Raw genomic sequence first — 24,318 nt, 5'->3', positions numbered from 1 at the left:
TTAAACTAGAGCAGATTTCAAATTTTTGCTTATTCAGTGTGATAAAACAGTGAGAGTGAAATTTCTCAAAACCTAAGACAGTATAATACTTGTGAGACATGGAGTTAATTAGGTGAATGTTTTTTCAGGGAATTGATGCATAATGTGTACAATGTTACTGATGTCTTTAATACACTTGGACAAATCAACTATAATCTGACTTCGCAGTTATTTAAACAAGAACCTTCTCCTCACTTTTTCTTTAGGTCCATTCAATGATAGCCAAGGCGTTTGGGGCCCTTCGACTGTGATAACTTCCATCTCCTGCCATTTCAGTTCCACCATGGATGACACAGACCCCCAGGACCACCTGTCCCTTATGAAGGGGGCTAAAGATATGGTGAGGGAGGCCAAACGGCAAGCCGCCAAGAAGGTCAACACGGTGGTTGACCGAGCATCAGAGGAGTACTCAAACAGCCGTGCCTATCACCGCTTCCAGGACGAAAATGACGGTGAATCCAACGACCCGCCTCAGGGCAACTACACAGGTGATCAAGCCAATGATGAAGAAGGTTCCAGTGATGCCACCGAAGGTCATGATGAAGAGGACGAGATATATGAGGGTGAATACCAAGGAATTCCCTCTGAATCTGGGCACAGGGATGGACATGTGGCTTTGGGGCAGCCTATAGCAGATGGCCTTAAAGACCGTAGAGAGCTTGAAAGTGAGAGGCAAGCAGATGAGGAGGAGCTGGCACAGCAGTATGAGCTGATCATCCAGGAGTGCGGCCACGGCAGGTTCCAATGGCAGCTGTACTTCACACTTGGGTTAGCGCTCATGTCTGATGGTGTGGAGGTTTTCATAGTTGGCTTTGTGCTGCCCAGTGCTGAAACATATATGTGCACGCCTGATTCAAGAGCTGGATGGCTAGGTAAGATATCCATTGATGCAGAAACATGATAAGCTAATACATAATGCACTGACACACATGAAGTTTAATGATTTGGCACATTGTGAGGTTAGATCAACATAATGTCATGAATTCACTCATACAATTTTGTGCAAAATGTCGCAATCAGTTTAGGTTGATGAAATGGGTGAGGTTAGTGGTCATCGTATGATTGGATTGGTATGAAATTCAATGAAATTGTTTAGAATTTTGTATGACAACAGCTTGGATATGTATCCATTAGTAGTCTTTGCACTGAAAACTTGCAGAATGTGTGGCAGTCTGGGAAAACCCTTCATATTAAATTTTAACATTTTCAACTATATATATATATATATATATATATATATATATATATATATATATATATATATATATATATATATATCTTTGTATGCTGTAGCATTAAGATTTCTCATCCCTGGAACTAAGGGACCCAAACCTGTTCCAGCATGACAATACCCCTGTGCACAAAATGAGGTCTATGAAGACATAGTTTCCCGAAGTTGGAGTTCAAGAACTTTAGTGGCCTGCACTGAGCCCTGACCTCAACCCCACTGAACACTTTGGGATGAACTTGAACACTGACTGGTGGTGGTGGGGAATCTGGAATGGGGTGTTCAAAGAGCACATATTTTTGTGATGGTCAAGTCTCCACAAACTTTTGTTTATACGTTGTATCTGGACTGTAATGTAAGAGAGAAAAGGGAGATACCACATGAAATACAGGAGCATCACATACAATTTGACACTGCTTTGCTGTGACACATATATATCTAACAACTTGATTAAAGTCTGACATTCACTGTGTGAGGAAATCACACTTAGCTTCGGGTAAAATTACTGCATTTGTTAAACTGGCTCCATACCCAATGTGATCTTTACAGATAGCCTAGGCAAGATTAAAAAAGTAAATAAAAAACTTTTCCATGTTGTTTTGGTGTCATATATTATGATTTATTGGAGAATTTAGACTTAGAGACATGCATATGTGCATACTGCATGTCCTTATTAATTGAAAGATCATTAAAAAACATGCTGGAATTGATTACTTACTTATTACTTACTAATTACTATTAATGGCATCTTTATACAAAAAAATATTATTAGTGTTATTCAGAGGGAAGCTTTTGTCTTTGTCTCTATTGTCAATAACGTTTGCTTTATTGCTGCTCCTGATTAATCAGTTCTGACCCCAAAACTCTCTCTCTTTCCCCCTTTTTCCTCCATGTCCCAGTCTGTCTGGGTAGAGCCCTGTGGGCATCACTCTGCTTCCCTTCATTCATGGTCCCCCACTTGCTTTGTCCTTCCTCTGTCACTGGCTTTTAAGACATAATCTTGTGTGGCCACCCGTGACCAGGGCTGCATCCTGCCCTTTCAGATTTAAGATCTTCATCACATGAGGGGATTTTTTTAGGTCTTTGCAAAGGAGACAGAAATAGCCGCTAGAGACACCATCACCATCGCTAATGCTGAGTGGTGTTTTGTTATTTATTATAAGATTTATAAAGGGTTTTTTTGCCATTTGATATCAACAGTAAAACCAGTACTCGTCAGTCCTCTCTTTTTTTCTACCACTCTCAGATTATTGTTGTTAAACTGTTCCGGAAATCAGTTGATTATTTTCAGTGGCGTGTACTGTATTGCAGGAAACTCATTTTGAGGGTTTATTCTTATCTCAGTGACTTTTGTTTATTGGGATTATGACCACTTTTTGATAGCTTGACCCCTTATTTTGATGTAGTGCCTAAAATGTGCATGGTGATTACTGTAACCTTAATTGTATCCTAATTGTTCATTCAAAATAATGATAAAACATGTCCTAAGACCTCTACTTACTGATAGTGATCAGTATAGGATACTGCAGTGTAACTAATTATGCCCTAATTTTAAATATTTAATGAAACCACTTACCTCTGTATAATAATATTTCTGGGGAAAATGGAAAAGTAATTTTCACAGCTCGAATGAGTTATAAATCAAACAGAAATCTACACTATGGCACTGGAGACAAAAGCTGTGTATCAGTTTCTCTGTAGTTTCTACAGACATCAATTAGCATTTTAACATTGCTGACATCTTAGTCATGGTCTAGGACTCTTGCCACATCCTATCTTCTTTCATCCCACTCTATTCCCCTGCTCCAATTCAGACAGTGCTATGTCTTTTTCTGTCTCATTCTCCACCTGTATGAAAAGTCCTGTAATGGACAGCAAAGAGAAAGGACAGACATAATCAATGGAGAATTAAAAATTCCCATGATGTGGCAGATAATTACACACATTACAAATACTTAAATACACATTTTATGTATTCGTAACACGTATTACCTTTCAAATAAATTTTCACAGTTTAAAATAGGTTTTCATAAAATATTTAAGTTATTATAAGGGGAAAAAATTGCATATGATTCTGTTTGTATGGGGGGCTAATCATTTATGTATGTCCTATAGCATTGGGGTATGCATTCTTGCAAGTCTGAATCATGGATAGCCTAGAATAAATTGAATAACATGTAGGATGAGACATGATACAGTGGGATATATGCAGTAAATATAATGATAATAATAATAACAATAACAACAACAACAACAATAATAATAATAATAATAAGCTGAAATGTACATATTTTATTATAAACTATGTGTGTCCTTTCAGCTCCCAAACTGGTCCGATGATAATCTTTTTTTTAAATCTGTAAAACGGTGTAATCCTTAACCCTCTACTGCATGAATTATTACATTTACATTAAAAATGTTTGTATGGATTTTTATTACTTGAATTAGATCAAATGGTAAATCAAGTGGTAAATTCTTGCCATATGGCAACAGTGTGCAATGGTGGAAATGGTCATATAGTCAAAAATAACACAAAATGTATGATGGCATTTTTTTCTTATGTCAAAATGAAAGCCCCATTTTTTCCACTTACATATAGGGAAATAATAGTTGTGTATTATTGTCTATCAAAAAATTGGAGAGAAATTCATTATTGCCATATGGTGACACACCATACGGTAAAGAGTTAATTACTTTCTTTACTGACATACAAACATTTCTCTGAAACAAATAAATCTTTTGGGGAAAGTAATCTTTATAAATCTTAAATTTGCTATTTTTGTATATTTTGTTACTCAGACAACAATGCCTTTTGCATCTATGGCAAAATTTCTATTAAAAAAGTCCTAAGACTTTTGCACAGTAATGTAAATGCAAGTTTATGTAGTAGACTAAAGAAAATGAGATCAAATAAAGATATCTGAAGATCAAATTAGATTATTGCAATAGAGCAGCTCTAGAAACACGAATACAGAAGATAAGAGATCATATTGACCGTAATTTTAAAAAAGACAGTCACATTTGTTAAAGAAATAAGGGTAAGTGGGTGGGAAAAGATTATTTTATGAATTGTTTCACTACTGCAAAAAAAAGCAACCTTTCTGCTTTTCTCAGTGTAACTTACACTGAACCCCTTTATCATGTGCTCACTAAGAAATCATTTAATTATCCAACTCCTACATTGCTAAATCAAGAAATGAACATTAAACAGACTTCAGCAGGCAAATCAGGCGAATGAAAAAGAAAGTTGCTATGTTATACAATTACAATAATGGACTGTGCTTTGAGCGGGTTGTGAAGTCAATTCCATTAATTCTGTCACAGAGCCAGAAGGCATTTCTCCATCTACCCTTTTTATTCTCTCTCTCTCTCTCTCTCTCTCTCTCTCTCTCTCTCTCTCTCTCCTTAAAGCAGCTGAGCATGGCTAAACTGCAGTGAAATCACAACTGCAGAGATTACAGCTAAATGACTCCTCTGTGAATGTGTGTGTGTGTGTGTGCATGTAAGATATTAAGTGATTTACTCAGCAGCAGCCATCAGTCACCTGGCATTTTAATTCTCTTTCCTAATTATTATATTCATTACTATGAATATGTGCTTATGACTTGTGCCTCTCCTATATTTAGTAAACACAATGACAGACCTAGAGTGTCAAAAAGGTTAATAAAGTACGCAAGCTGATGCCATATACTCAATATTTCAATTGACAGACTTGCTTGGATAAGCAGTTTGAAGTAAAAACAGAGAGAAAGGGAGAGAGAGCTTAAAGAGGACGAAATTTTTTTTTCGAGATTTTCCAATCCAGGATTTTCTCTGAGGATTTGAGCGCACTGAAAAATTTTCTCTTCTCTTCTCTTCTCTTCTCTTTTCTTCTCTTCACATGTTGTCCTCATCTCTTCTGGTGTCTTCTTTTTTATTCTGTTCTCATCCTTGTCCAATGTCATCCTCGTTTCTTGTCCTTGTTTCTCCTGTTCTCTTCTTGGCTTAATCTCTGCTCATCTCTTCTCTTCTGTTCATGACTCCTCCACATCTCTTCCTCCTCTTCTCTCATTCTCGTCTCATCTTTGTGTCTTCTATTCTTGCCTCATCCTCATTTCTTATGTTCTCTTTTCTGTTCTCATTTCATCCTTATTTCTTCTGTTCTCTTCACTTTTTTGTTCTCATCTCTTCTGATAACTTATCTGTTATATTTGTCTCATCACTTCAGCTATCTTCTATTCTCTTCTGTTCTCATCTCCTTCTCGTCTCATCCTCATGCCTTCTGTTCTCATTGCATTCTCTGCTTTCCTCACTTCTTATAGTGTAATCTATGCATTCCCCCTGTGTGGCTTTGAGCTATGTTGATGATCTACCCTTTCCGCCCTCGATGGGAAAATGTAGTAGTATGGGAATGTAGTCCCCTCTAGCATCTGCACTACCTTAACACATCACAGGAAATTATTCAACCATGACTTCCTGTTTCACAGGGGTATAACTATGAGGTAACACATAGGCCAAATTCCCTTAGTCATTTATAACAGTGAATTAGACCAAGGAATATAGCTGTGATGTACGGTTGTTGAGCTTGACAAAATGGGAAGTGGCTATAAGAAAATAGCACAAGCATTGAAAAGTTCCAGTTCCAGTCAACTGGAAACCTTACGAATCAACCTGGAATTGGACATGTGCTTATATTGTCTTAATGCACTGTGAAGAGAATGGTTCAAGTGGCCAAAAAATCTCCAAGGATCACAGCTGGAGAATTGCAGAAGTTAGTTGTGTCTTGGGGTCAGAAAGTCTCTAGAACTACAATCTGAAGTCACCTACATCACCACAGGTTGTTTGGGAAGGTTTCAAGAAAATAGCCTCTACTCTCATCCAAAAACAAACTCAAGCATCTTCAGTTTGCCAGACACTACTGGAACTTCAAATGGGCTCGGGTTCTATGGTCAGATGAAGCCAAAATAGTGCTGGACATTTTGTTATGATACATGTCATCATGGACTCTATCAAATATCAACAGATATTAAATGAAAACATGACTGCCTCTGCCAGAAAGCTTGAAATGGGCCATGGTTGGATCTTCCAGCAGGATACTGATCTAAAACATACATCAAAATCAAAACAAAAATGGTTGACTGGCCACAAAATCAAGGTCTTGCCATGGCCATCCCAGTCCCCTGACTTGGAGCCCATAGAAAACCTTTGGGCTGAACTGAAGAGGAGAGTCCACTAGCGTGGACCTCAAAATTTGAAGGATCTGGAGAGATTCTGTATGGAGGAACGGTCTCAGATCCCTTACCACGTATTCTCCAACCTCATCAGGCATTATAGGAGAAGACTCAGAGCTGTTATCTTGGCAAAGTGAGGTAGCAAAAAGTATTTACTAAAAGGGTGCCAATAATTGTTGCACACCTATATTTAACAAAGATTTTTTTTGCGTAAACCTGTGTTTTGCTTGCAATTGTTTGATATCCATGAGAGCAGAGCATTTTTGATTTTTTTTAACAGAAGCTCAAAGGTTCAACAATAAAGACAATTTTTCACAGCCTTCTTTGCTCATTTTTACCAAAGGTGCCAATATTAGTGACGGGGACTGTACTTATTACAGTGAGACAGGAAAAGCAGACTGACTCTGCATAGCGACTGCAGCAATCTCATTCTGTGTCCCTGAGCAAAGGAACCTGATCTGCACATTAATGTCTGTGTTTTATAAGGGGAGCTCAGTAGCACATGCTTTAGTGAATCTGCAGACTACATGAGACTACATGAGAATACACGACATTGTATTTAATAACCATTACGTATGGACACAGAGTTTATATGCATACTTAAAAATAAGTACATATGCATACTTAAAAATGCATACTTCAATTTTAAGTATGCATACTAAAAAACTAAGCATGCATACTACAATTTTAAGTATGCATACTTAAAAAATAAGTATGCATAGTTGAATTATACTTAGAAAATAAGTATGCATATTAGGATTTTAAGTATGCATTCCAAAATTTAAATATACATACTTAAAAACCAGTTTGCAAAATAAATACAGATGTGGCCTTTAAGAATGCTCATTTCTTTATGCGGTGTCACGCGATTGGTCATGTGTGATCATGCGGTATACTGCGGGCGCGGCTCTAAGAATTTAAATTAATTTGTATTGCTTCACACAATAACCAATATTGAAGAAGCTGTAGGAAACCCACACAGGCCTAGCAGGAACCGTGAAACACTGCAAAAGTGACCACAATTCAGTATTGAACGTGCAACCCTTGGAACACAAACTCATTCCACTACCCATTATGCCAACTCAACACTGCAAACAGAGAAAGCTAAAGTTTAACTAGCTTACCATATGGAACGTTTACCTGATTTACTGATACATAGAAGTCTTTAAGCAAAGAAATGTGAAAGTACAAATCAGTAAAAATATGTAAAAATACTAAACAATAAGTATGCTATGTATCAGCAAATTAGGTAAATGTTGCTTAGTTAACTAATCCACATGGTAAGCTAGTTAAACTTTAGCATGTTCCACTTGTAGTGGTGAGTTGGTATAATGGGTAGTGTTATTGCTTAATGTTCCAAGGGTTGTTGGTTCAATGGTGGACTGTGGTTGAATTTGCAGAGTTTCACAGTTCCTTCTGGGCTTGTGTGGGATTCCTACATGTTTCTCTAATTTTCAAACTAGAATTTTAAGTATGCATGCCAAAATTTAAATATACATACTTAAAAATCACTTTGCTAACTAAATACAGATGTGGCCTTTAAGAAATATGTATGCTTTATTAAAAGTTGTACACAAATTAGGTATGTACACAAAGTTTATATGCATACTTAAAAATAAGCATGCATACTAGAATTTTAAGTATGCATACTTAAAAAATAAGTACGCATACTAGAATTTTAAGTATGCATACATTTTTTTAAGTAGCAGTCTTTATCAAAGAAATATGAAAGTAAAAATCTGTGAAAATATGTAAAATACTATATGCAAAATATGTATGCTTTTTGAAAAGTTGTACACAAATTAAGTATGGACACAAAATTTGTATGCTTACTTAAAAAATGTATGCATACTAGAATTTTAAGTATGCATACTTATTTTTTTAAGTATGCATACTTATTTTTTAAGTTTGCATACTTAAAATTTTAGTAAAATAATAAAAAAAAAGTATACATATAAATGCATATAAACTTATATGTATACTTAAAAAATAAGTATGCATATAACCTTTGGGTCCACATTTAATTTGTAAATAAAAACGGAATGTAAAAATGGAAATAAATAAAAATGGAATCTGTGGTCAAATGCTTCACATAAAAACGTTACGGTTCTCATCACAACTTGTGGTAAACCTGATAAAGGCCACATCTGTAGCCCTTTAAAGTTAAAGGTATTGATGTGAGATTATTACCATTTATTTTATTGGGTTTGGTTATGGAAACTACTACACAGTGCAGGACAAAAAGAATAAACCCAACCCAGTGTATTTTTTGTGTGATACTATGCCACTTTTCCAAAGCTTTGCTTCTTCTATATTTGTGTATTTTCCTGTCTGAGAATTTCTTTCCTGCTCCCTTTCCCACTCTGTAGGTAGCATTATATACGTGGGGATGATGGTGGGGGCTTTCTTCTGGGGTGGCATGGCAGATAAAGTGGGCCGGCGGCAGTGTCTGCTTATCTGCATGTCCATGAACGGTTTCTTTGCCTTCCTGTCTTCCTTCGTACAAGGCTATGGCCTCTTCCTACTCTGTCGTATGATAGCGGGATTTGGGTGAGTCTTCTGTTCCCCCTACTGAAATTTCAATATGCTTTCTGTAAGTGTTAATGAGCTGCTACTGAAAGATACAACACCACTGGAAACATAAAATAGATTAAGCCTTTCAGTCATTTTCTAGACACTCTACTCTATCTGCTACCTAAGATCCTAGGGGTGGAGCTTGATGAACATGGGTGTGAATGGGGGAATGGCCTCAAGGAGTTAAAAAAAAAAAAAAAAATCATTCAAATGTTGTGGGGAAAAAAAGAACTAATCTTACCTAATGCACCTTTGAGGGCCCTTAAGTGAAAAGTTATACTTCTGATTTATGTAAACTCCTGAATGAATATACATCCAATAATTATTAAATGGGACAGAACAATAATTTGAATGTGATTGGTCTCTGCATTTTGACTAGTTCCTTCTGGATTCTCATGTCATGTTGGGACAAAACAATATCCCAAATCTAGGGGTATAACATGACATTGTTATATGTAATTTACTTTTTTTACTCTGGTAACAAATAGATACAACAAGACACATGTAAGGAACATACAGCCATGCTAAACAATACTGACTGTTACTCTCTGAGTCTGGACACTAGTTTCTTGAAGGTGTCATGAGAAATGATCTATATGGGATCTTTTATCAAATCTTTTCTAAATGAAAATACCTTTCCTTTGCTTTAGGAGATAGTGTTTCTTTGGACAGATAATACATTTTGTCTGCTTAGATCAATAGCCACTGCAGTGCTGCTTTCTTGCTTCTCAGTTTCTGTGACTGCTAGAAGTAGACTGTGGATTTCTACTAACAGCACCTGCGTTATTAGAATGATAGGACTGTTGTGTATGTGACTTAATGTTGTCTTTCTTTTTGCTAGTTTGCTGCTGTTTTTACTGTCAAATATGCATATGAAATAAGAGATATATTATTTAAATCACTTGCTGGATGAATATAACCATTCTAATTTTCTCCAAAATTAAGTAAACTATAACTTAAATGGAATTATATTAACTATACCTCTTTGCAATGCTATAAAAAAATAATTAGCACCCCGATCCCATGAAAATCTCATACATACAAATTTGTAGTCAGATTTCATTACAATTCATATAAATTAAGTCATAAGGAAAGACAGGAATGCTAACCTCACACCTAACCCTTAACCTAAACTTAACCTTTGTAACTTTTCAAATGACAAATTCCACCCCCCCCCCCCCAAAAGAAAAACTAACAAACAAAACCAAAAAAAAAACAACAAAAAAAACATTAAATTGTTTATATTGAAATGTTTAGTGATTCCGGTGTTGGTTGGTACTGTATTTTTAATTATTCCCATGAGAAATTATTGGTTTATGAAATAAATCTTGGACACCACTCAAGATTTTAATGTATATAAATTGTTCAGAGTGGATTTTTTTAATGCTAAGGTGTGCTAATGATAAAAGATTTTTAAAAATAAGTACTCGACACCTGAGCACTTGACACCTAGAACATTTCGGCCTAAGCGTGAAGTGTAAGAGAAGCAATTTCACATTGAATGTCAGTCAAACTTTATGTAAAATAGCAGAAAGACTGCGTCTTTTATCTATTAGTCAATGAATGTACAGGATTCTGGTTTAAACTATATTCTGAACCACAACCATTTTCTTGGATCTTGTTTAGGATTGGTGGGACGGTACCTATTGTGTTTTCTTACTATGCCGAAGTCTTAGCAAGGGAGAAACGTGGTGAGCATCTGAGCTGGCTCTGCATGTTTTGGATGATTGGGGAAATCTACGCTTCTGCCATGGCCTGGGCTATCATACCTCATTATGGTAAGTGAGGAGGTTCATGAACATTTGCAAATTTTTGCTTGTTTTGTCTTTATTACATTGAGGAAAGGTATACTGCTTGAAAGAGCATTATAATGATTATGCTGCAATTATACATTATATAGAGCATTATGAGTCTAAAATTGACACATACATGTGCTACATAGGTCTAATATAACCTTGAATAATCCATATATTCTCATTTTCAACCTACATTAGTGTAGGCTACAGTGGCGGATCGGGGAAGATATAAATTTGTGTCAACTTGACGTCATGTTTTGGTCATGTTCTGTGTGTGTGTGTGTAGCTGCAGCGCTTTAGGTTAAGTGATTAATGGGTGCCAGGCATGTTGCAGGATATTTAAAGGATGAGGGTGTTCCTGTGGGAGGAGACAAAACACTATGATTTATGTAGATTTCAATGCTGGGAATAAGCTGCACTCACCATTGGAGAAACTATAGTACAGGCATATTGTATATGACAGGAAGAGACGTTCAGCCTGATTGCTGGTTTATATGCATTCTTCTTTTATTAATAGCATTTTTTTTGTTTATAATAATATGACCTTTTCCTCTTATTTAGTGAAGCAGTGTGCAGGTTGAGGATGATTTATGAGCCCACAGTTAGTTGGATTTGAAACCTATAGTATATAAGGCTGTGCCAATACCAGTCAGGATGCTAGGGGTCAGTGAGAAATGACCAGATGGAGGTCAGCATGTAGTGATGGTTTAGTCATAGTTGGTTAAGCTGGGCTCAAATGTTTTCTTTTCCTCTTCGTATTCCTTAGTCTTTCCTTTCTCTTTTGTTCACCCGTCCACTGCCTATAATGCACCCGTGTTCAACTACGTGCCAAGCATGCTACAGCTGATCCCGCTTGCTTTTGCGATCAACAGAAATGCAGTAGTATCCAACAGCGGTGTAAAGGCAAGCTCCCAGAATGGCAAGATATCTCACTAGCACACAGTGGTATGCTGGTGATGGATGGTTATGTGTTAACCACCTAATTTGTCTTAAACAGTCCATTACATGCTCCACGCTGGTTCTTCACCTCTGCCGAGCTGTGCGACGCCATCTAAATAACACAGGCAGCACATGAAATAGCTAAAACAGCCTTACAGAGTGAGCGAATATAAAGAATTAACTATCTGTCTTCATGATGCTTTAGGTCTGTACTGCATTGTTCATTTGCCTATGTACACACATGTCTGCGTGTGCACATAGACACCTTGTTGTCATCATCTGAACACCCACAAATGTGTGTATGAACTTATATACAGGCACATGTAAAAACTGTGCCTGGAAATAAATAAATATAAAAATAAAAACTTCTTATGCTAAAATGTTCACCACTTTCTGTTTTTGGGGGGAGTGGAGGGAGGAGAGTGCAGCACTCTTTTCCTTTAGCTCTGAGTGGGTTGCTTGATATGGCAAAATTTCACAATAGCTGCAAAGGAGTGTGTGTGTGTGGGGGTGGTTTGCACCTTCACCTTCAGCTGCACTATATGAGCTGCTCTACCTCTCGATCATCTATTATTATAAAACATTTAAAAAAAAAAAAAAAAGTTAAGGCAAGCCGCCTGCTGCCAACTCAGTCATCCATGCATTCAGTCAATTATATACATAATCCATGTAATGGGATTTCCAATAACATGGTGAAACGAGCTGTCTGGGTGTGTCTGCTGCTGCCTCACACAATTACAACAACACATAAACATACATGCACAGAGATGATACATATGGTCATTTGTTTTCTCTCTGTTTCTTTTAATGCAGACTGCACTAATCACACAACACCGAGCTTGAAACACCCCATCATCCATCACCCCCTCTGTGTTCAACACCCACTCTAAGCCATCCATGTATAATTTATCAAAGACTGAATATGTCACTGGATTTATTCAGAGCTCATTATTTCCTTGCTTTACCTCCCCTCAGCCCTGAAAAAAAAAACACCCCTTCACATCAGTGGGTTTCTGTTGTAGTAATTTTCCAAGAAATAAAGTACAGTTCAAAAGTGTGTGGAGGAAGAATTTGTGATGAAAGAACTCATAATGTATTTAAAAAAAGATCCACAGAAAGAACAAGTGATTACTAATTATTTATTAACACCAGCATAAGGTTTGACCCCTGCATTGCATCTGATTTGCATTCAGGGGCATCAACTATACAAGTACATTTTAACACGACTGACCTTTACCTAAGGTGGTGAGACAGAGACTTATGTGGATGATAATCAAAGTGATGAGTAAAGGTAGGCAGAACCTGTATCATTGGATTTGGAGTGAAATCTCTCAATAAAAATTTCTCCCTTTTCTCTTTTTAAGTTAAACAGAAATTAAAAGGCTAACTTTAAACTTCTGGTTGAGAGCAAAAGGGAAATTTGTAACGATCACTTCAGCATTTAACAATCACACAATAATATAAACATCAAAAAATACCTTTTTGAAAATGTTACTCTTGTTGCTGTTGCTTTCCTGTTAGGAAACTAAAAGTAAAAATTCAGCTGGTTTAATTTGCAGTGTAATCTGGGATACAGATACAGGTCACAAATTCCTACATGTTGTTGTCTATACCTGCTGATCTAGAGTTTACTCTAGAGAATGGTGCAATAAAGAAAAACACCCAGTGAGCAGCAAGTCTGTGTACGGAAACACCTTATTGATGAGCGAGATCAATGGAGAATGGCCACACCAGTTCGAGCTGACAGAAAGGCTACAGTAACTCGGATAACCACTCTTTACAATTGTGGTAGCAGAAAATCATCTCAGAATGCACAACTTCTTGAACCTTGAGGAGGATGAGCTACAACAACAGAAGTCTACTTCGGGTTCCACTTCTGTCATCCAAGAACAGAAAGCCGAGGCTGCAGTGGGCACAGGCTCACCAAAACTTGCTGAAGACTAGAAAAACGTAGTCTGGTCTGATGAATCTCGATTTCTGGGTCAGAATTTTTCACCCAATTTGGCGCTATGAATCCATGGACCCAACCTGCCTTGTGTCAACAGTCCAGGATGGTGGAGATTGTGTAATGGTGTGAGGAATATTTTCTTGGCATACTTTGGGCCCGTTTATACTGATCAATCATCGCTTGAATGTCACAGCCTATTTGAGTATTATTACTGACCATGTGCATCCCTATTGGCACCCTTAGTAAATATGAGCAAAGAAGGCTGAGAAAAATTTCCTTTATTGTTTAATCTTTTGATCTTTTGTTCAAAAAATTCATAAACATACTCTCATGGATATCAAATAATTGCACACACAACACTCTTCACAGTGCATTGAGACAATATAAGCACACGTCCATTTCCAGGTTGATTCATAACATTTCCAGTTGCTTGTGCTATTTTCCCATTTTGTGAAGTTTAACAACCTTTTGCTGCACATCACAGCTATATTCCTTGGTCTTACTCATTGTTATGAATGACTCAGGGAATTTGATCTATGTGTTACCTCATATTTATGCCCCTGTGAAACAGGAAGTCATGGTTGAACAATTTCCTTTTCCTAGTCACCCAGGTGTAGTAAAAAAAAAGTAAAATATCAATGGGAATATATACTTCAAATATATATTTCCTTTTTTTTGTATAAAACTGTGTTTTGCTTGCAGTTGTTTGATATCCATGAGAACAGAATATTTTTGAGGGTTTTTTTTTTTAAACAAAATATCAACAGGTTATACAATAAAGACAATTTTTTCACAGCCTTTTTGCTCATATTACCACACACACACGCACACACACACACACACACACACACACACACACACACACTTTAGAAAACTACTTAATCCCTGTTTATATCACTACAAATGGAACAAAGGGATGAATTTAAGAAATGCCCTTAGAGCTTAGTCCTTAGAGCTTTGTGTTTCTGGAGATCTGACACTGTGTTTACTTATTGAGTGCTTATGGTACCCCCTGTTGGATGAAGATCTCAGCACTTATTTTGAGCATGCTCAGATCTGATCATCCAATATCTTCTTATATTAAATACAATCATCAGCTAGGGATTACATTCATATTTAATGTAGATTCATATTTAATTTAGGATGTAATTCAACACTTGTAGTAAGCACCTTCTTCTGTGTGGGAAAACAAAAGCATCCTTTATACCATAATATTTCCACACCAAAGTTGTATTTATTTATTGAGTTAATATATTATTATTATTATTATTATTATTATTATTATTATTATTATTATTATTATTATTATATGCCATGAAATATTAAGCAGGGCTACAACAGTTTTATACTTTATAAATTTATATATATATATTTTCTTAAATATATTTTGTAAATAATTTATCGTTATTAGTTATTATAGTTAGTTTGAGAAAGGCAGTATATACTGTACCTTCAGCTTAACTTATTTTTAACATATAAACTTAATAAAGAGAAACTACCCACATATCTTTCTGACGTTAAGTTGTACACATTTTTTCTTGAAAAGGAATTTTACTTCCAAATGCTCTGGCATTTGACTAAGACACAAAAGTGTGCAAATGACATGGTGTGAAAACTGAACAAGGAAGTCCCTGTGGAGTGAATTAAATAAGTGAGAGCAGGAAAAAAGCACCCATCTAATTAAAAAATACATCACATTAACTTGTCTCTGTTCACTGCATGCTGCTGCTGCATTTTCCCTCCATATGCAGGAACAGAGTGGCCTCTGTGAGTGTTACGTATCATTTTAATGACCCCTATTGTGGCTCTTTTCTGTAGAAGATTAACCATTAGTGTCCTTGAGATCACATTGATAGGTACATTTACTCTAATCTCCAGTATTCATACCTGAGAAAAAAAAGAGAAAAGGTCCAGGTACTAGAGCTATCACTGTGAAAAAAATTCCTGTAAAATTACAGTAAGATACTGGCAACAGGGTTTCCAGCCATTTACCGTGTGTGTGTGTGTGTGTGTGTGTGTGTGTGTATATATGAAGGCACCAATGATAAAATGATCAGTGTCACATTGTGCTTGAACTCCAGAATTTGAATTTAAAAGTTCAGAACCTTCTTATGTCATAATAGTTGAGAACAGGGAAAATCTTGATGATATGTTCACAAGCCCATTCATAGACTTTATGAATACACCAAAAGTTATCAGCCATTATTGTTTACATTGTGTTAATTGAAGCATGAAAAAATGCTTGCGCAGACTCTGATCTTTCTTTCGTGGGTATTCATAGTAATACAGTGATGAACTTATACTAATTTATCCAACTGAGCATCATCAACATCACTTAAATACTGAAAACTCACAGAATATACATTATACATCAATCTCAACTTGAATATTATTAATTATTAATTATTAATATTAATTAATATTTATATTAATTAATTATTAATTATGATTATTATTATATGATTATATTAATATTAGAGCAATTACTAATGAGATATGTTGAAGAAATTTGACAGTAAGTTAACAATGAAATTCACTCAGCTGGGCGTTTGCCATTACTCAAAGCCTATTGGCTGATTTCGGTCATGTGACTGGACTGTGCTCATTTTTCCATAGCATGGCTTTATTTTAAATGGAAAATTCTGTGACCCTGATCATTTTTCCATTGTGGTGTTCATATTCTAATAAAATCCATTAAAATGGTAATTCTAATTATACAATACATTAAATCTAATTCATGACAATAATGCACATAAGGCTACGTTTAATAAACATAACAGGATAAAAAAATATTCAAATAGTATGTATTCAAGTACATTATTTATTAAATAAAATGACAACACAAAGTGTCTGTAGTGTATGAATGGGTGTGAGAGTGTGTGTGTGATTCTGCCCTGCGATGGATTGGCACCCTGTCCAGGGTGTACCCCCCTTGTGCCCAATGCTCCCTGGGATAGGCTCCAGGTTTCCCCATGACCCTGAAAAGGATTAAACGGTATAGAAGATGGATGGATGGATGGATAAAATGACAACACAATCACAACCTCAGAGTAAAACCACTGAATGAGTTGTCTGAACAATCGATATTTCTTCAAAAAGTGAATTTGCAGCTTAACAACTTTTTGTAGGCACATGAGTACATGTAAATTGGAGACATTTTTTGGGTGAGGTCAGTAAAATCCAATTAAAACGTTCCTTCATAAACCAAAATGCAGGTTTTTTTCTTGTTTTATAAAACAAAATTCCAAATTCTCATATGTCAAAAATCCAAAATTCCTCATAAATTTGAGAAGACACTGTATTATACCTCATTGTATGGTGACAACTCAGATTGTATTACAAAATGAGGATTAGCATTAGCTTGCAAATTAGTGAGCTAGCTAGACACCCTATCAAACTGCTATATTAGCTAAGTGGGTACTTTCTTAGCTTTCTTAGCTTTCAATGATCATCTTGCAATGATTGATCAAATAATGTACTATATTCTTAAACATGTTGGTTCGCGTTAGCTAGCTAGCAACTAAACGAGGATTAGCATTAGTAAACCAGTCAGCTCTCATATTCAAATCTAAAACTAACATATTCATGTACTTTTGGTTTTCTTAGCTATGCTGAAGATGGGCTTGAGAAAATACTGTTCCATAAAACACTTTACATTGCCCTACATTGCCAACATCCCTTCATTAAAGCGTTATGTTTTATATTACTGCTATTTATTTATTTTTTAAACAACAAATTGTAATTTGGCTGTATTTCTACATTTTTTTTATTTTATTATTTTTTCTACAGTGTAATGGTAGATGATAGCAAATACATTTTGGCTTAGGGTTCTCATCCTTGATTCATTTGTCTTTATATCCATTACTTATCACTGTCCTGCTTCCTCTTTTCCTTCTCTTCTTGTTTCCTCTTTCTCTTTTGAATTCTTGATAGGAAAATTCTCTTCATTCTGATTGAAATCAACATACATTTAAACTATAATGAGTCGCAGACATACTAATGAGATAGGGCAGATGTTGCACCAATGAAAATTTTCCAGCAGTTCCAGCAATAATTTCATGGACTTGGACATGTTAAGTCTCCACAGTATTACCCTTCAGCTGTTGCTTAGAATGAATGAATAATTGTATTTTAATAATAAGATTTAACATATTCTACTGTATAGGTGAAGTGTTCCTTTAAAACATATTTCATTTTGTCATATTACCACTTTTGTATATTCCTCAGGATGGAGCTTCAGCATGGGTTCGGCATATCAGTTCCACAGCTGGAGGGTATTTGTAGTGGTGTGTGCTCTGCCATGTGTCTGCTCTGTGGTGGCTCTCACCTTCATGCCAGAAAGTCCAAGATTCTATCTAGAGGTAGGGAACATTGGGCACTGTATGGTGCAAGCTATGGATCTTTTATCTTAACAATTAAACATGATGTGATGTGCTGTTATTGGAAAGAAAATTCCAATAACAGTAACAGTTTCATTCCTCTTACTTTTCATTCCTTAGGAATAATAATTATCATACAACATCCACAGAACAAGTTAGTTCCTGCTAGCACTTATGCTATAGCTATAGAAACAGTTGTTCCATCATCAGCCTCTTTTTTCTGTCTACTGAAATTAATAAGACAAAAAAAGCATCTTGTCATGTTACCTAGTAACCACAAAACCGCCCATCCTGAAAACTTTCCCATGTCAGAAAATAATTTAATTTATAGCTTTATTTCAGACTCCTTACAGAAAACGTTGCCATATCCACCATTACACACATTTTTAAACTGTTTATGTGTTAACAAGTCTCTGTATAAGTTGTTACTATAGAATGCTAACACATTAGAACAATTGTGTTAAAATAAACCTTCCAGTGCTGTGGTATAACCATAAATAACTTATCCTTTTATAAATGTATCAAAGCGTTGTTGCATATCATGAGTCTATGTTTCACATCTTGTCTTTATGCTGCAATGCTCAATGCACCATATAAAGATATTAGAAATAAATAATCTTACAAAGGAAAACAGTTATCTTTGAAGTTAAGCTGTCAACCAGCACGCAAGGTGTTTAATCCCACTAATCCCCACAGGTGGGGAAGCACGATGAGGCCTGGATGATCCTCAAGCAGATCCACGACACCAACATGAGAGCACGCGGACAACCAGAAAAAGTCTTCACTGTGAGTTGAGCTGACGATAAATTAGGTGTTTTAGCATGATGACATTGCTGAAACGTGCTGGTGCTCATCTCTTGCCTTGTTATGTGAGCTTCCAGAGGTTTTGTGTCATTCACAGATATGCAGAGAAGACAGAGTCAGCTTTTTATCAAGGCTTAACATACACATACACTAAATGTGGATATTATATATATATATATATATATATATATATATATATATATATATATATATATATATATGCCACAGTCATCCATGGCCAGGAGCCGAGGGAGCAAAATTTATTGGCATACTCTCTCACCCTGTCAATCAAAGCAAAACTAGCCAATCATGGGTATTTGTGAGCTCATGTGTGTGGAAGAGGGCAGATAGTGCGTTCCTCTGAGAGTATTACACTACCCTGTGACACAGCATAAGCAGCAGTTCAAAGGTTTTCAAAGCAGCAGTTCAGGTCTTAGCCTTCATTATCCCTGCTTGGTAGCTGTTGTATGATAGGAGAGCGCTGGCTAGTGGATAGGAATTGGCAGCTAAAAAAGAAAGAAAAATTAATATAAACTTAATTTTAATTATTTTAAAGTAGATTTCTTTTAATTTATATTAAATTAACTTCAAATGTTGTAAACTACAACTAAGTATTGAATAATTTTGTATGCAAATCTTGCTCTTAAGAAATAATTGATTGGGGGTGACATTGAAAAACAGAATAACATGCAATAAGTTGGTATTTGATCGCATACTGGACATTATAGAGTTATATTTAAACACTGCAATTTATTTACGTATTGATTTCTTTCTACTAAACACTAGTATCATAATTATTTGCTCACATACGTTTAATATTTTGTGGTTTTGTTTGCTCTGGAGAGAATAACAGCAGTGAGTCTTGAACTATAATGATACTACAACATGGAGACAGTTGTAAAGGGATTTTTGTCCAGTCCTCCATTCAGAATATTTTACTCTCCTTTATATTCTGAACCCCAAAATATGATTAATTCAGTAAATAAATAAAAAAAATGGAGGAAACAGCTAAAAATTTGGTTCTCTTTTTTTTCCGTTTGTTTCTATTTGTAGGTAAATAGAATTAAAATCCCAAAGCAGATTGACGAGTTTGTGGAAATGCACCCAGAGACCAGTAACTTTGTGTCCAAAGTTATTTTCCGAGTGAAGACAGAACTTTATGGGGTGAGAATGACTGATTGGTTTACCTTTAACACAAATGGATTTTTTGGATGTTTGGATCTAATTTTCCTATCCATAACTTTTCTCTTTCACAGATTTGGTTAAACTTCATGAAGTGTTTCAATTATCCAGTGAGAGATAATACTATAAAGCTGGCCATTGTGTGGTTTACACTGTCATTCGGGTAAGAATTTACTCTTAGAGGGCTGTAAGGTGCATTTGAATGATGGAATGCATATAGATTACATTTTCTGTGTACCCTTTTCTGTCCAATTCTTGCAGATACTATGGCTTGTCTGTGTGGTTCCCTGATGTGATCAAGCACCTTCAGGCAGATGAGTATGCTTCTAAAGTGCAGTGGCATACTAATGAGGAAACTGAGGACTTCACATTCAACTTCACATTAGAGAACCAGGTACACACCAATGGTGTGTTCATCAAGGACAGGTACACTAGCCTTATTCAAGGTAACAAATGTGATGTATTACAGAAAGAATCATTGTGTTCAAAGTTGTGGTCAGATCACAGAGAGGCAGGGTAATCACAGGCACATCTCTACTCTTGTGAAATAAGAATGAAGTACATGGAGATAAGTGTTTGCCAGTCCCTCTAGGATTTCCTGATTTTGCAGAAATTAATGCAAAATCAATCAAACTCTGCAGTATTTGGAGGAGCTTGCAATTTAAAAAAATTACCACAGATTTTCTGCAGATACAGGCCAAGACGTGTCATGTGACATCATCACAAAGCACATTCAGCCAAAACGCTCTTTGATTCACATGCGTCGTACAGATAAAAAGGTTTCATTTACCAATGAACATCACTGCGAAAGGCCGTGCAAAACAATTTCGTACAATTCAAGTAGTTTTCCGCAAAAGGCACAAAAAGTTGCACAAATTTTGAAACAAACAAACAAACAAACAAACAAACAAACAAAAAAACTCACAGCAATATCAAGAATTTTTGGCCACAACAATTACAAAAAAACTTGAAGAAATCCTGTATGGACTGGTTTGGCAACATATGATACTATACTTTGAGATTTCATGACGAACAGTGACACACAAAGTATATAAGAAGGCAAACTAATCAAGATTCAAACTCAGAACAGGTGAAAACAATCAGGCAACAAACCAGTGACAGGACAGGGGAGAGACATGATTAGAACAAAGCAAAGGCACATGGCATAGTAAACAAAAACACAAAAAAATTACAAAACACAGGCTTCCAGTGATTAACACTCAAAGCAGTGCTTGTTGTAACATGTGCTGAGAAGGAGAATTTGTGATAGGTTACTGAAATATTGCTAATGACAGCTATTTGACACAGATATGATTATATTGTTATTATTATTATTATTATTATTATTATTATTATTATTATATTTTTGTTATATGCCATTTATTGTGTCCGAAGTTTTCATCTTTTTTTACCACTTGCACAGTTTCATAAGTATGAAGTTCAAGTCAGTGACTTTCATCAACACCACGTTTCAAAGCTGTCTCTTTCAAGATGTGACGTCTGTGGGATCGTTCTTCCGAAACTGCACTATCATTGACAGTTATTTCTATAATACAGGTAAATTTACAGGGAAAATTTTGGAAACAGTCCTTACTGGACCAAATAAAAATGTTCTAATGCAGTTTTAGTGGTTAGATAAGACTATAGTATATTATAGTCTGTTATATATGTAGACTGTACATAGTATATTGGTAAATGGTCTGCACTTATATAGTGCTTTTATCCAAAGCGCTTTACACTGTGTCTCATTCACCCATTCACATACACACTCACCCACCAATGGTAGCAGAGCTGCCATGCAAGGCGCTAACTTGCCATTGGGAGCAACTTGGGGTTCAGTGTCTTGCCCAAGGACACTTTGGTATTGAACTGCTAACCCTACGATTATTGGACAACCCACTCGACCACCTGAGCCACAGCCACCCCATTATATTATATTATAGGTGTAATATTTATTGGATGTTGTATTTTCACTGTTGAATCTCATAGGGCAACAATTTGATAGGCAGAATAAGTATCATTGTTGTATTCAGAATTTGAATGGAATTGACTTGTACATTTTCATGCACAGATATTGACGATTCCAAACTCATAAACACAAAAGTCACAAACAGCACATTTCTTCACAACAAAACCGGTTGTCAGATGACGTTTGATCATGACTACAGCGCCTACTGGGTCTACTTTGTCAACTTCCTGGGGACGCTGGCTGTGCTACCAGGAAACATTGTGTCTGCACTGCTCATGGATAAAACAGGACGCTTATCCATGCTGGGTAAGATTAACACTTTGTCGATTGCAGTTTATCTAGGGATCCACTTTGTTTTTTTCATTTTCAATACAATATTGACATCTATGTATTTATGAGTATGGGATGATACACAATTCTGATCTGACACTGAAATCCTTTAAGTAAGTGAGTGACTGAGCTTTTATTTGCAAATTATGTGAACTATCAGCTGCATGATGGCAGTTTGCTTAAAGACAAGTTGTGTGTTGTGTTCATGTGCAAGATCTGTATTTTTTCCATCAGTGTCATACACATTTGTGGAATAAAATATGGCGCTGGAAAATGAAAAATGAATATAAACTTAATTTAAATTAATTTAAAGTAGATTTCTTTTCATTTACATTAAATTAACTTTGAATGTTGTAAACTACATACGTATCGAATAATTTTGTATGCAAATCTTAAGCTCTTAAAAAAGAACTGATGGGGGGGGGTGACATTAAAAAACAGAATAACATGCAATAAGCTGATATTTGATCTAATACAGGACATTCTAAAGTTATATTTAAGCAGTGCAATTTATTTAAGTATTGCTTTTTTTCTTCTAAACACAAGTATCATAATTATTTGTATTAGAAACTGTGTCAAATCCAGTCCGATACTAATTTGTCATCTTAGACCATTGAGCCTGAAACAGAGTCACAATATCAGAATGGTACATTCCTAATCTTATACTCTCAGAAAAAAGGTATTAAACTGTACCTTTCCTTGTTGCTTGGAAAACTCCTTATGATTATGATTTATAGGCTTCTATCAAGATGCCTTTTTAAAATGAAGCAAGTGTATCAGAGGTAAAATCAGATATAGAAATCGAATCGCCACCAACATGATTTTTGTGTGTTCCCTGTTCTCTCAGGATTCTCCATGATCCTTTCTGGGATTAGCTGCTTCTTTCTGTGGTTTGGCACCAGTGAGGCCATGATGATTGGAATGCTGTGTCTTTACAATGGCCTCAGTATCTCTGCCTGGAACTCACTGGATGTGGTCACAGTAGAGCTATTTCCTACCGACAGGAGGTATGTATGGGACTGGAACACATACGCTTACAGCACACTCACATGTGGCAGTGTAAACACTATTACCACATACTGTTAATATACTGTAACACCAGTGCAATCTCTCTTGCTTCACTGTTAACTAACATCTCAGACTAACATGTAGACCAGCATGAACACCATTACCTCATACTGTTAATGCAACAGACAAGAACGCAAAACGTTTGGTCTCTTTCTTATGTTCAGAGGGACTGGCTTCGGCTTCTGTAACGCCTTGTGTAAGCTGGCAGCAGTGCTGGGGAACCTGATCTTTGGCTCTCTGGTCAGTATTACTAAAGCCATCCCGATCCTGCTGGCATCCTCCGTGCTGGTGTGTGGCGGTCTGGTGGGACTGCGGCTCCCGGACACAAGGTCCAACGTCCTGATGTAGGAAGTCAACAGCTTCACTCAGCCCATGTGTCTCCTATCCACTGTTTACATAGTTTGAAGAATCCCTTTTCCATTTTGAAAAGCTAAATCATGACCTAGAAGAAGAGAAAAGAGTGAGAAATATGTAAATTAAGTAAACGCTGAAGCTTAAGCAGAATTGAGTGATAATGTGAGTCTTATTATGTTTGAGGCCATCGCAGATTTGATGCAGAGCATTCCAGCATTCTCATGAGGTAACAAGGCAGAAATCTAAAACCACAAGATTATAATGAGTAATGCACTTAAATCTAAACATACAGTTAAAGATCAAAAGCCCAGGAGGGTTGTGAATCAATTTCGTAACACTATTATTTCATTACATGAGTAATGTCTTACAGATTGCTTTATTGTCTCTGTATTTTTAAACAGGCTGCAAGTCTCATACATTATGCTGATGGTATGAAGCTGAAAGCTGGTACTGATAGAGATGTAAACATGAATGAACCTCTTATGAAGATGCTCAAAA

The 24,318-nt window shown here is 36.1% G+C and overlaps 1 protein-coding gene across 1 annotated transcript; it reads left to right on the top strand.

Moving 5' to 3' along the window:
* The first annotated feature begins 322 nt into the window (after positions 1 to 322).
* sv2ca (synaptic vesicle glycoprotein 2Ca) lies at positions 323 to 24,318 on the top strand. Its single transcript, XM_053610441.1, has 12 exons — positions 323 to 911; positions 8,847 to 9,027; positions 10,678 to 10,829; positions 17,962 to 18,095; positions 18,810 to 18,899; positions 19,971 to 20,081; positions 20,174 to 20,262; positions 20,361 to 20,525; positions 21,523 to 21,656; positions 22,171 to 22,374; positions 23,246 to 23,405; positions 23,631 to 24,318. Exons 1-12 carry the CDS (start codon positions 323 to 325, stop codon positions 23,812 to 23,814), a joined length of 2,193 nt encoding a protein of 730 aa, XP_053466416.1. The 3' UTR covers positions 23,815 to 24,318.

Source organism: Ictalurus furcatus, chromosome 22 (assembly GCF_023375685.1).
Source record: "Ictalurus furcatus strain D&B chromosome 22, Billie_1.0, whole genome shotgun sequence".
In the NCBI taxonomy this organism is placed as follows: domain Eukaryota; kingdom Metazoa; phylum Chordata; class Actinopteri; order Siluriformes; family Ictaluridae; genus Ictalurus; species Ictalurus furcatus.
Note: the sequence above shows the minus strand (reverse complement) of the source record. Positions and strands in the feature narration are given on the sequence as shown.